General features: G+C 41.8%; 1 protein-coding gene across 1 annotated transcript in view; it reads right to left on the bottom strand.

The window, feature by feature from the left end:
- cacna1eb (calcium channel, voltage-dependent, R type, alpha 1E subunit b) overlaps positions 1 to 12,230 on the bottom strand; it is a gene marked incomplete at both ends in the record, with an annotated part of 48,411 nt that overhangs the window by 23,337 nt on the left and 12,844 nt on the right. Inside the window, 6 exons of the mRNA XM_079216187.1 lie at positions 43 to 96; positions 771 to 886; positions 975 to 1,078; positions 1,162 to 1,352; positions 2,687 to 2,845; positions 4,065 to 4,168. Coding sequence (XP_079072313.1) covers positions 43 to 96; positions 771 to 886; positions 975 to 1,078; positions 1,162 to 1,352; positions 2,687 to 2,845; positions 4,065 to 4,168 — 728 coding nt within the window. The remainder of the gene's footprint in view (positions 1 to 42; positions 97 to 770; positions 887 to 974; positions 1,079 to 1,161; positions 1,353 to 2,686; positions 2,846 to 4,064; positions 4,169 to 12,230) is intronic.

Genomic DNA, 12,230 nt, shown 5'->3' with positions numbered 1-12,230 from the left:
GTGTATAACCAGGCGTGATTAGTCTAAAGTCTGTGACCTTACCATCTAACGGCGATCTCCCAGAACTTTTATTCTCCTCCGCCAGCATCACCTCCTCTGTAATACAATACAATTAGACAATATACACAGTATTTGTTTTCATTAAGCCACAATTCAGATCATCAGACGTGGAAATAAACATTGCAGGATTGTATTCTATCGGATGTCTGCAAACATTTACGGGAACTGAGGCCAAAGTGATGTGAACGCTGCTTTGAGAGGCCAGCGTGACCTTCTTTAGAGAAGGAGCTCTTATTCTCTCTTACATTCTCGCAAATTCACTCGCTCTCCCTTTCCTCTCTTCCCACACTCACCCACATCCATGCACACATAAATATGCACCGCAGCTCTCACATGCATGTGAATGCACACCGATGTGTGTGCACACAAATTTAAGTCAGTGAGTCAGTATCACCTTTTTTTTCACCCTCTACTTGCGTGGGAGACGAGCAATGTAGATTTGCTGTTACACCACTGTGTGTGTGTGTGTTGATTGTGAGTGTGTGTGTGTGTATGCAATTTAACAGAGCTACTGTAGATCCCAAAAGTGAGTGTGTGTGTGTGTGTGTGAGACTGTTGCAGAGAGACCGCTTTACAAAATCAGCTGCAAAAGAGACTGACTATAAGTAAGAGCATCAGATTACGCAATGTGGAAGCGGCCTATAGTTCAGGCAAAGAAAGAGGTGGATACCTCCACGTAACCAAACGAGTGTGTGTCTGCGGCCCAGTACCTGCCCTGTCTATCCAGGCTCGGTAGCCGTTCAGTTCTCTCTCCGTCTGCTGCTGGCGGCGTAGCTTCATGAAGGCCCGCCTGTTCTCCACCCTCTCCCTCTCTTTGGCAAACTCTCTGAAGAGGGACGCATCAAAAACACAATGCATAACACAGACAGAAACACCAGGGTCATATAATGCTACGTTGGAATAGTCCCGCTCACCCCGACAGGACTCCCAACACCAGGTTCAGCACGAAGAACGAGCCGATGATGATGAGCGGGATGAAGTACATCCAGTTCCATGTCATACCCAAGGCATCGTTGGTCTGAAACCCAGAACGTCCACGTTATCACACGGCAACTGCTTCGCTTTGTGGGTCATTTTTGCTTCAGCAGAACGGAGGCTCACGTTGTAGAGAACGGCCGTCCACCCCTCCATGGTGATGCACTGGAAGACGGTGAGTACGGCGAACAGGATGTTGTCGAACTGCGTGATGCCATCGTTGGGCCCGATCCAGGTGTCGTTGCAGTCGTAACTCTCTGGACACTTCCTCACTCCGCAGGCGAACGCCAACTCTGACGAGTCCACAGTCTCATTGCCTAGAGAGAGGAAAAAAGGAGCATATGGTTACTGTTAAGCTGTCATGATACTCATGTCTTCCACATGTATCATATATCTCGCTTGTTTAAATACCAAACTTCAGCTTTAGTACGGAACAAACAAACAAGACATGAACTATTGATGGAGTGAAACACTTAACTCACATTGTTTTTGCTTGTGCTTTTACTAAACTAAAGAAGCACTTAATTGCACATCATGCTGTCTGTTTAGATGGCAATCATATTTTAAAGCCCCCATCCGCTCAAAAACGTGTTTTGCTTGATGTTACTTCACTTAAAAACAGTGCAGCCACAAATGGTTGTGCCCAACAGCGGCTTATAAACCGCGGCGGCTTGTTTATGATTAAATATGCCTTTTTTTTATTTTATTTAGTAGATGCGGCTTATAAAAGGGTGCGACTTATAACCTGCATTTTACGGTATTTTAATGGAGTAGAAGCAGCAGGTAGAGATGTTTTGTCCATGTTTAGGAGACCATTAAAGAATCTTTTTTCTTGTCCTAAATACTGTTTATACATGTATTATATCTGAATCCATCCTTGAGTGGTGCTGGGTGATGACAGTAAATGCTGTGGTGGTGTGCGTGATTACAGAGTAGTTGTTGACTAATTAAGCAGTAGCTAAATTAGCCAGCAACAACTCTAATAATACCTCTGAGCTCGCTGCTACTGTAATTCATGAACGCCTCAAACAAAGATGTTCACGCCCTCTGAGAACACTGAGCAAACCTGCTGGTAAAGCTATCAAAGTTCATTTATAAGTAATCCACAAACAAACCATGACAATATTCTTCCAAAAGCTTTGGTATTGTGATAAAAGCAGGTGGCACCTCAGAACAGGAGGTGCCAACAGATGGCGAGGTGGTCAAGCCAAAATAATTCATTAGACAATCAAACTGTTGGCCATCATCATGTTGATCCAAGCATTAAACATTAAGGTGAAGATATCAGTCTGAAGACACACTTTTATTCTAACTTTGAGAGACTGATACTAAAACGTGGTTTTCAGATTAACGTTTAAAGGAGTGTCACATATGACACTTTAGGAACGTCTTTTGATTTCATCTCATCTATGTTGAGCCAGTTAGAATTGTTATATAAAACTGTAAATCCTATGTTGTTTTATGAATTTAAAAAAATAAAACCCCAGTAACATATAGATTGATATTTACACATGTGTCACATCTTATCACGGAGTTGATGAAGTTGCCAAAGGTCAGGCTTTGCCTATATTCCTGATTTGTTTAGCAACTTTAATCGACACTGAGGTCTGATGAGCACTAATCGCTTGTTTTACAGAAGAAAGAGACGTACAAAGAATGTCGTCGGATGGCAGGCAGGTTTGGTGAAGCTTCCCGCTGTAGAACTCCAGACCGATGATGGCGAACATGAGGATGGCGAAGAACAAGAGGAGGCCGATCTGGAGCAGCGGGATCATGGCCTTCATGATGGACTTCAGCACAATCTGCAGGCCTTGAAGTATTAACAGAGAAAAAGACATCCAGTTCAAGAATAACACCTACAGTATTTTTTTTGTTGCATTAATGTATTTGTCAATAGCCCCTCCCTTTTGTTAAAAACAATTTTTCCTAACATGAGTTTGCAACATCACAGTGATGCCAGTTGTCATGTTCTCCCATAACTCAATTTAAGAGATTAAAGAGAATATATCCAGGAGGCTTCAACTCTGCCATTATTTATTCCTTTTCCATTTCACTGCCATGTAAGATGAACAAAACAGAAAACAGTCTTGTTACTATAAACACAGTAATTGTCCGTCAAGAATGGGAAAACTGCAATCCACGTGCTTTTCAACATGTTTCTACTCGTCTGTGCTGTTTTTCAAAGGTTTTTATTAAACAACTTTCTGCCCACAGTAACTTCTGAATGTTGAAAAATCCAACGGTGGATTAGACTTTGATATTAATGCTGAATTTAAAGGATTTAAACTCAACACGGCCTCAAAAGTAACTTTGAAATGATGCACACAAAGGTGCAGCAGTTGCAGCGGCGTCATCATAGACTGTATATAAGAAGTGAATGTAGTCACCATGATGTCACCCATTGGCTAGTGGACTGACGTTTTGACGCCTAGTGTTTGTCATTTTGTTCGTTGCTTTTTAAACCAGAAGTGTCATAGGGAGGGTGGAACGAAGTACAACTGATCGCTTAATACTTTCAAGGCGACAGAAAAGGTTGCAATTAACTTCCATGAACTGTAAACACACTGACGGACAACGATGTGGAAGCAACCTGTCAATCCCGAGGTAGTCACACCCTAAAGCACACCCTGCTTTATGGACTATTTTTCTCTAAGCGGGACCATCATTTACTAAATGAACATCATGCTGTTTTAAAGAAGACTTGTAAGCTCATGTTTACAATGTTTACTGAGGTAGAAATCAAGTGAGAAGTAGAGTCATTTTCCCATAGACTTCTTTTTGCGACCAACGGAGTCGCCCCTTGATGGCAATTAGAGAGAATGCAAGTTTAAGGCTCTTCTGCATTGACTTTACTTTCCAGACTTGGAGGCCAAAGCCACCCTGATACAATCCCTGCAGTTTAAATATATTCTATATTCTTTAGACAAACTAAAAAATTACCCGCGTAGAATAATCACTTGTTATTTGCATTATTACAGCAGTGTGGCTTGACCTCAAAGACATGCATGAAAGGTCAGCAAGAGACTCACTGGGGATCCCGGAGACGAGTTTGAGAGGCCTCAGCACTCGCACAGCCCTCAGGGTCCGAAGGTCGACTGGGATGTTCATGTGGGCGCCGGCAGTGGCCAGGATCCTGATGAACAACACACACACACACACCATGTAAACTTGAGCATAATATATGTCTGATGGTTGCACTGTCTGGCAGACAATTCATTGTCAGTTACATTAATGTTTTTTTTTTAGAAAATGCTGCAGGGACATCCATTAGTAGCTATTTATGGTGCCAAACCTCTCTTTCCTTTCTTGAGATTCATGTTTTTTTTGCCTGCTTAACAAATATAATGACAGAAATAGGTAAAAGGCAACAAATGTACCTCAAGGACCGTTTTGGAAATTAGTAATTTTTAAAGGAAAAAAGGGGACATAATAAACTGATTCGATGTCTGTGCAGCTGCTGAGCGGTACAGTCTATTTAACACCAGACTTGTATGGCGAGAGACAAAGAATGCACAGCTGCACCTGGCAGGCATTTCTACTCACATCTACCCACGCACACACTGATGTCCCTCCACCTACACACAAACAATGAAAAACAGTAACAGGGGCAACCGACGGGCACGTACACCACAAATCACTTGTTGGCAAATAAAAAGCTGGTTTTGTTACTTTCAATTAGAGGGAGATCATTTTATAACAAATAATACAAAACTGCTGCTATATCCGTGCAAAACTGATATTTTTTTTCAATTTTATCCACGTCGATGAGAACCGAGCCAGTTTGGTGACCCATAACCATTAAAGCTTCCAGTGTTGTTGATGGGGTCAATATCCACTGCTAATTCACTGAGTGGTATTCATACTGGGTTGTGAAAATTATCCTGCAAATCATAATTATTTTACAGATTTCTACAGATTTCCTTCTTTCTGTTAAATCATGTTGGGAAGTGTGGGGGAGGGTGTGTGTGTGTGTGTGTGTGTGTGTGTGTGTGTGTGTGTGTGAGCAGGGGGGTGGAAAGCACATGGCAGAAACTCAAGAGTAAGCCCACGCAGAATCTCTCCTGAAAGCAGTGGGTTGGAGAGAGGCCGAGTGAGCGAGTGAATGAGTGAATGAGTGAGGCCCCGTTCACACAACAGCGGATAAACCTGAGGATGCCGTTCAGAGTGCCGACAGCTCACCGTCAGTACCGCCGTGATCAGGTCCTTTTCTAAAAGTTCGCTGTCGATACTGAACGGTGGGATCACTGCCGCCGGTTACAGATAATCTAAGAATGAATCACGTTACAAGGTTGGTATCGTACCACTTTTAATCCACATCAAAATGTGAACCACCGTCTTCAAATGGGAGTCAAAACGCATTATTTTTATTATTTACAGGCAGGGTTATGGCTTCTTTAATGACCAATCATATCAAACTCATACCTTTTTCAAACAACGGGCAGCTCACGGAGCCAGGAGACATTTGGTCATTCAGTCATTCTCTCTGCAGGAAACTGATCTTCTCCAAGAGATGCACGGTTGCTCATCACAAAATGTGTGCAATGAACCACAGATATTAAAAGTGTACTGCAGCAATTTCTGTTGCACTTCAAGATAGTTGAGAGACTAGCTTGCAAAACTCTATATGTTTCCTTGATGCAACTGGAAAAGCGTCTTTTCTTCGACCCTCGCTATCTGGTGAATGACTCTCAAACTCCACACTTACACATTCAAACGTGGAAATCTGCAGCCTCCAGGCTAAAGTCAAGATGATATCACGTCATCAGGGTTTATTTTTAGCCAACATAACTCTAAGGATGGCAATGTCAGTTTGTTGTTCAGTTGTACATATTTAGTGTACATGCATTACATATCGGTGTTTCTGTATAGTCTGAAGTGTTGTTTCTACTGTACACACACACATATATACACACAGTATAAATCAAATGTATGTAAATGAATCAACACGACAAACAATTAACACAAATGAAGTCCTTCTATTTGGTTTTCTGTTATTTTCTGGCACGAATGAAGATACCAAACAATCTATTTTACTTCAGTGTGGTTATTAGGAGTAATTGGGTTTTAGTGTGCCTGTTAATGTACTGAGTGAGTGAGCGAGTGAGCAAGTGAGTGAGTGTGTCAGACCATGAAAGAGATGACACAGTGAGAGACTCCGAGACAGAGCGGGAGCAGGGGAGTGGGAGTCTGTGGAAATAGCCTTCAAATCCAACACACTGAAGAAAACGGCAGGCAGCAGCTCCTTCAAGGCTGCACTTTGAGCACAACAATTCAGTGGAGGCTTCGTCTAAATTAAAGCAAACATTCTCTCTGTTTGTCTTGTGAATCATCTCTACACACACACACACACACACACACACACACACACACACACACACACACACACACACACACACACACAATGGCCCTTTTCTTTTGTTTCGTAAATAAATAGCTTTCCCGCAGAAAAAACTATTCACTGAAACGATCTTGCAAAACAACATTTTCCTCGTCTTTCAGCTTCCAATATCATACATATATTTCTCTAGTTTACATGAGATCTTTGGGACCATAAAATATTCAATTCAAAATCTGTGTGAGACTGGTTTAAATGACTCTATATGGGGCTCCACAGGGTTCAATTCCTGGTCCTGTTTTATTTATTCTCTACATGCTTCCACTAATACAGTACAAATATTTCTATCATCATCTTCCACTCAAACTGAAGTGATTCTTTTCGGCCATCTTTAACCAACACGTTCTCACTCCCAACTCATCAAATAAGAGCTTGATGACTTCAACAAAGTCAAAACATTAGTGCTCATCTTCAGCGTCAATTAAAACTGCGAAACAAATCAGGATTTTAGAAGCCTAACCACATTTGTTCTATATTACCAAATGTGTCTTTCCTTCTTTATGCTTCAATATGCCAGCACCCTTCTGTAGGTGGAAAAAAAAATCCAGTTTTGCAGGAGGGAAAATAAACACAGCATAAATAATAAGTAATTAAATTCATGCAGACGGAGAAATGTATCACTTTATCCGAGCTTTTAGGTACAGTAAAGAGACAATAAAACACATAGGACGGCTACACACACACACACACACACACACACACACACACACACACCCTACTACAGATTCAACAGTAATGTTCCTACTGAGAGGCTAATCTCTTCCTCGTTGGCTCTCTAAGTGAAGCACTGTTGCACAGCGTTGTACCAAACTGGCTCTGGAGAGGCTGAATTCATTACATGCAGAGAATGCAGCCTCTCCCACACACCTCCACCTACACGGAGAACAGCACCAAAAACTACAGTAATCAGCAGCATCACGTTGCTCACCATTTCAGCACAGCTCTGCATATGGTAATGTGCAGCTGAGTCAACATAATGCGTCAACAAATTAATGACTTTGAATTAAATCTGGGAAAAAACATAAACCGTGCGTCTAATGGCAACATTAATACTGCTCTGTTGAATTGGGATTACATACAACATGTTTATTCACTATCAGTCATAGAATAATCAGCTGAGTGTGTTTTCTCAAAGAAAACCTGCTTGGGACTTTACGTTATTGTTTGTTCAGCTCACTTGTGAAAGAAACATTAGAGCTAAGAACACTACAGGTGAAGAACAAGAGATCTTTACTCCTGAATTTGTTTTAAAGTCACTGACATAGTGGGAAATTTTGATTTGCAACTTGACTCACAGTTCTGATATGACAGATGTGGAGCCGGACTGATTCTCACGCACTCCCAACCCCGGAGCCCAGATCTCCAGGATTAAGTTGCACCAGCTGTTTGCAAATCTAAATCTTAAAATACTCATTTTGAGAGCAAAATCCTTTTAAATTCTTGTAAACTACTGGCTAGTTTAACACTACCTATCAAGCTGCACCATTAAAACTTGAGTAGTGCTTGAGTTTGTAACTACTTTAGTCATGTGTAAATTGGTGGAAATATCTGTAGCTCCAGCCAATCAAAAGCAATCTACTAGTTACACATGTAAACCGCAACACAATCTGCAACATACTCATATAGGGGGGCTCAATCAATATTAAACAAAACAATATATTCAAATAAGTGAGAAATGTCTGTTCATGCTAACGTTACTGACAGTAATTTGGTCTGATGTTTTCAGCCTAAAAGTTTATAAATTGAGGTACATTTTTGAATGTAGTTGAAACACTTTTTTTTGATCAAGTGTAAGGTCACATGCTAAGTTTGAACTCACAAACAGCCGGAGCAACCGACTCCAGGGGCCCAAAAAAGCCTCTCAGGTGCACTAAAAGTGCTTCAAATGTTGTATCATGATCTGGTGTAAAGACTGTAATTAGTTGTGTTTATATCTTGCTCACATGGTGTATATTCCTCAATAAAGCAATGTTAATTACATCCCCACAAACAAACACAACACAGAGAAAGTGGGGCCAGGGTGTAATGATCCAGCGCCGGTTGTTTTTGGGGTCTCTAGGCAAATAACTCTATTTCCATGTACTTGCTGTGTGTGCTGTACTTGATGGGAACTTGGAGGCGACAAAGTAAATACATACACAACTCACAGAAGATGGTTGATGGGGTGGGGACAGCCAGTGATACAAATACACATTAAATGGTACAGATGAAAACTGCCTTGACTCACTCCTGTGTGTGTGTGTGTGTGTGTGTGTGTGTGTGTGTGTGTGTGTGTGTGTGTGTGTGTGTGTGTGTGTCTTTGTCCCAGATGGCTAATGAATCATTCCCAACTCCCACCCAGTTGTATTATTCATCCTGTATGAAGAGCTATAATTTTAGCAAAGTGTCCCACCGTATAAGAGGGACAACAGGGCAACAAGTGAACGCTGATATCCTCAGGTGTCTCCGACAGACACACCTGAGGATCAATACCGTGCAGGTCTTATGAGGGAGTTGTCAGAAGTAATCAATCAACACGAGGGCAACAGGTTCACTGGCAACACACTACTACCTTCAGCCTTATGAATGGAGTAACACACACACATACACACACACACACAAGTAAATTGGGAGACATTTTATTGCTAATCAAAGCATCATGCCCACCTGTGCCAATCTCTTTGCCGCAAGACCTAATTGACCGTTTTAGGAATTTTGGTTTGTAGGTAAAGTGTTCTCGTTGCTCCGTTTTGCTACACACTCGTCACTCAGATTAAGGATTTTAATTGAGCTCGGCGTCCCAGCGGATTGGCTTCAACCGATTCATTAATATGAAATGGAATGAATGCCGCCAGCGCTGGCCCAGTGGCCTCAATTTTATTCCCAACCGGCCTCCATGACACATGTGTGTGTTTTCTTTTAAGTCTGACTTACTTGCACTGTGTGCCACCAGATTGTGTGTGTGTGTGTGTGTGTGTGTGTGTGTGTGTGTGTGTGTGTGTGTGTGTGTGTGTGTGTGTGTGTTTGACAGAGAGGAGAAGAGAGCAGCATATGTGCTACTAGAAAATGTGTCAGAAAGGTGGCAGGAAACCAGGCCGCCAGTTAACAGCAGTGTCTGTAACTGGGCGAGATGATCTGTACACCGATGGTTTTGTGCGTTTTTTTCACTGTAAGTTGTCAGTTGTATGCGAAGAACTTAACTTCAACAGTTGAGTCTATAGAAACCACTAAAACTTCACCGTTGGGTGATGGTTACAGGTGCAACGAAGCACACTTGTGGACGTTTTAGACTTCAGTTCAGCCTTTGATCTGATTTTCCTCAACGGGTCCACAGGGTCTGTGTCCTCGCCCTCTTGTCTGTTCTCCCTGTACACCAATCACTGCACCTCCTGCCACACTGCTATCAGGCTGGTGTGACCCCAGTCATGATGGGACATGATGCCAGAGCCCGTAGTATGGAGGCTGAGCCATCACACCCGGCTCGCTGCCTCTTCAGAAAGCTCCTCTCCGGCTAAAGGTTCTCCTCCATCGGCACCAGGACCACCAGACCATCACTCTCCTCAACAACTTATCCTACTTCAATCCCGACCTCCCATCATGCATTGTCCCCTAATGCGCGCCTCTTCTAGGTTTAAATATGATTGAAAATATAAAGTTGTATGATTACAGCTGTAATCCATGCAGTGTTTCACCACCAGACACGCAGAAGAAGCAATACAATTAGTCTGTAAATTGATTCATCGATCTACAGAAACTTATTATTATTACTGATTATTTCCTGGTTTTCTTAGTCTTCTATTATAGTGAACTTTATTATTTGGGTTTTGGATTGTTTGTTCGACAAAGAAGCACAAGTCAACTTGAGTACATCCTTTACTTTCTCTTTTGTGTCTCATGTAGTCGAGGGGAGCGGGAGCAAATCGTTTATCAGTTAACTGAGAAAATAGTTGTTAAAAATGAATCAATAAAGAAAATGATTGTTATGTAAGACACACGTCCCACCGTTGTGTTTTGGAGGACTGTAATTGGGTCCACGCCACAGCTCGCTCTGAACTCCATCAAACTGTTACACAACTTGAACCTCTGGCCTTCGAGTGATATCCTACGCTGAAGCTCTATTCATAGCAACACTTACATGTTGAAAGCTTGATAAAAAAAAACATCAGTTTCCGGCAGCTACGGTCATCTGGTTTGTTACAACAGATTCACAGCCGAATTAAAGTATTAAAACAGACAAGCAGCTTGAAACGAACATACGTGTAGAACGGAGAAGTGGATTATTGTGCAAGTGTGGTTTGTTTCTGTACGTTTTTATGTACATTTGATAGTTTTTACATCATTAAAAAGCTTGTAACTGAGACTGTTGTCAAGCTGTTGCTGTAGGAAACTACGAATTAACTGATTGACAATTTACATCAAATTATTAAGTCTTTGAATTTCATATGTACTTTCTAGGGTCGTACTCTGAGGTTTAAATCACAAACTGTCCTGAATGCCTGTGAATAAATAAAGAAGATCTATTTCCAGACGTGTTTTCTCCAGCCATGCGTAGCCAGCACTGTAGATCAAAACACAGTTTTATGTCCACAACTAGTCAAAGGCTGGTTAATAACGAGCTGCTGCTTTGAACAAACGGTGCTTTATTTTCTTTTGGCTAGCGCGCCATTTATTGAGAAAACTGAAAGCAAAATGTTTTGAAGCAAAACGGACGGCTAATGAGCGAATTGCAAAGGAGCCAGCGAGGTTGCAACTGTTCAGAACAGATTATTAATAAAAACCCGACTTAATACTTTAACCGTGCGAGATTCGGACGAGATCTGTCACCAACACAGCTGTTGAGTGTTTGGGCCGGCACTAACTGGTCCGTAAACGTGATGCTGATGTGCCTTTTATGTAAGAGGCAGAGAGAGAGAGAGACTGAGAAATAAGAGATACTGAGGAAGATAAAGATGTGGGTGTCAGGGTGAAATGAGATGTCAACACACAAAAAGCAATCTTCCCTGCATGCTGAATAATGTACACTTAGCCATGAGCAGCACATAGTGGTAACAATGCTTAACTCCCGCGCAATTAATTCCCTAAACGCAGTCTTAAAGGGAACAAACGAAGTCTCCCAATATGTTATTTTTTTCTGTCTCTCCCCCTTGTTTCCACTCTCCATTTCTTCTCTCTTCCTCTATATACCATCCATCCATTCTTTCAGCGCTTTTGCATAACAGCTCTGCATTCACATTTAATTCACAGGTCCTGGAGGCGAACCGCAGCAGGTTTTTAGACACAACTGCCAATCCACTTATCCGCCCACCTATCTCTGACTGCAGAGCCTGACTGTGCCATAGAAGAAGAAAAAAACACACATTTCCTTTGCATGTATGTGTTGTGTCTTTCTGTGGATGGATCCAGTGTTTATACATACTGGACACGCTTATAGAGAAAATTCAACAACAAAGACCTGTCTATCGAGCCAGCCGCTGCTGACCATGTGTCAGACATGAGGAGCAGCATGTGGGGATTATAAGCCTTTAAAATGCAGCACGAGCACGCATGGCGACAACATTGATAAGCGTTGACACGAGCAGCGTCGCATGCATGAATGCACCAACATAACTTGACAATCAGTGTCTCAAAATTAATCTTTTGCTTCACCAGCCACAGCCTGGTAAAGTAAAAATGAATTCTGTCGAAATTAATTGCAGAATCAGTTGCTGAGCATTAATTTAAAACTTTCTTTTCTCTCCGCTCCCTCAGACAATCAGTGAAGTTTGCAATTCATCATGGAGTTCAACCAAATAAAAAATTAAAAGAGAGCAGTTGGAGGCTG

This window comes from Taurulus bubalis, assembly GCF_910589615.1.
Source record: "Taurulus bubalis genome assembly, chromosome: 1".
Lineage (NCBI taxonomy): Eukaryota > Metazoa > Chordata > Actinopteri > Perciformes > Cottidae > Taurulus > Taurulus bubalis.
This window is presented reverse-complemented; position numbering and strand designations above follow the sequence as displayed.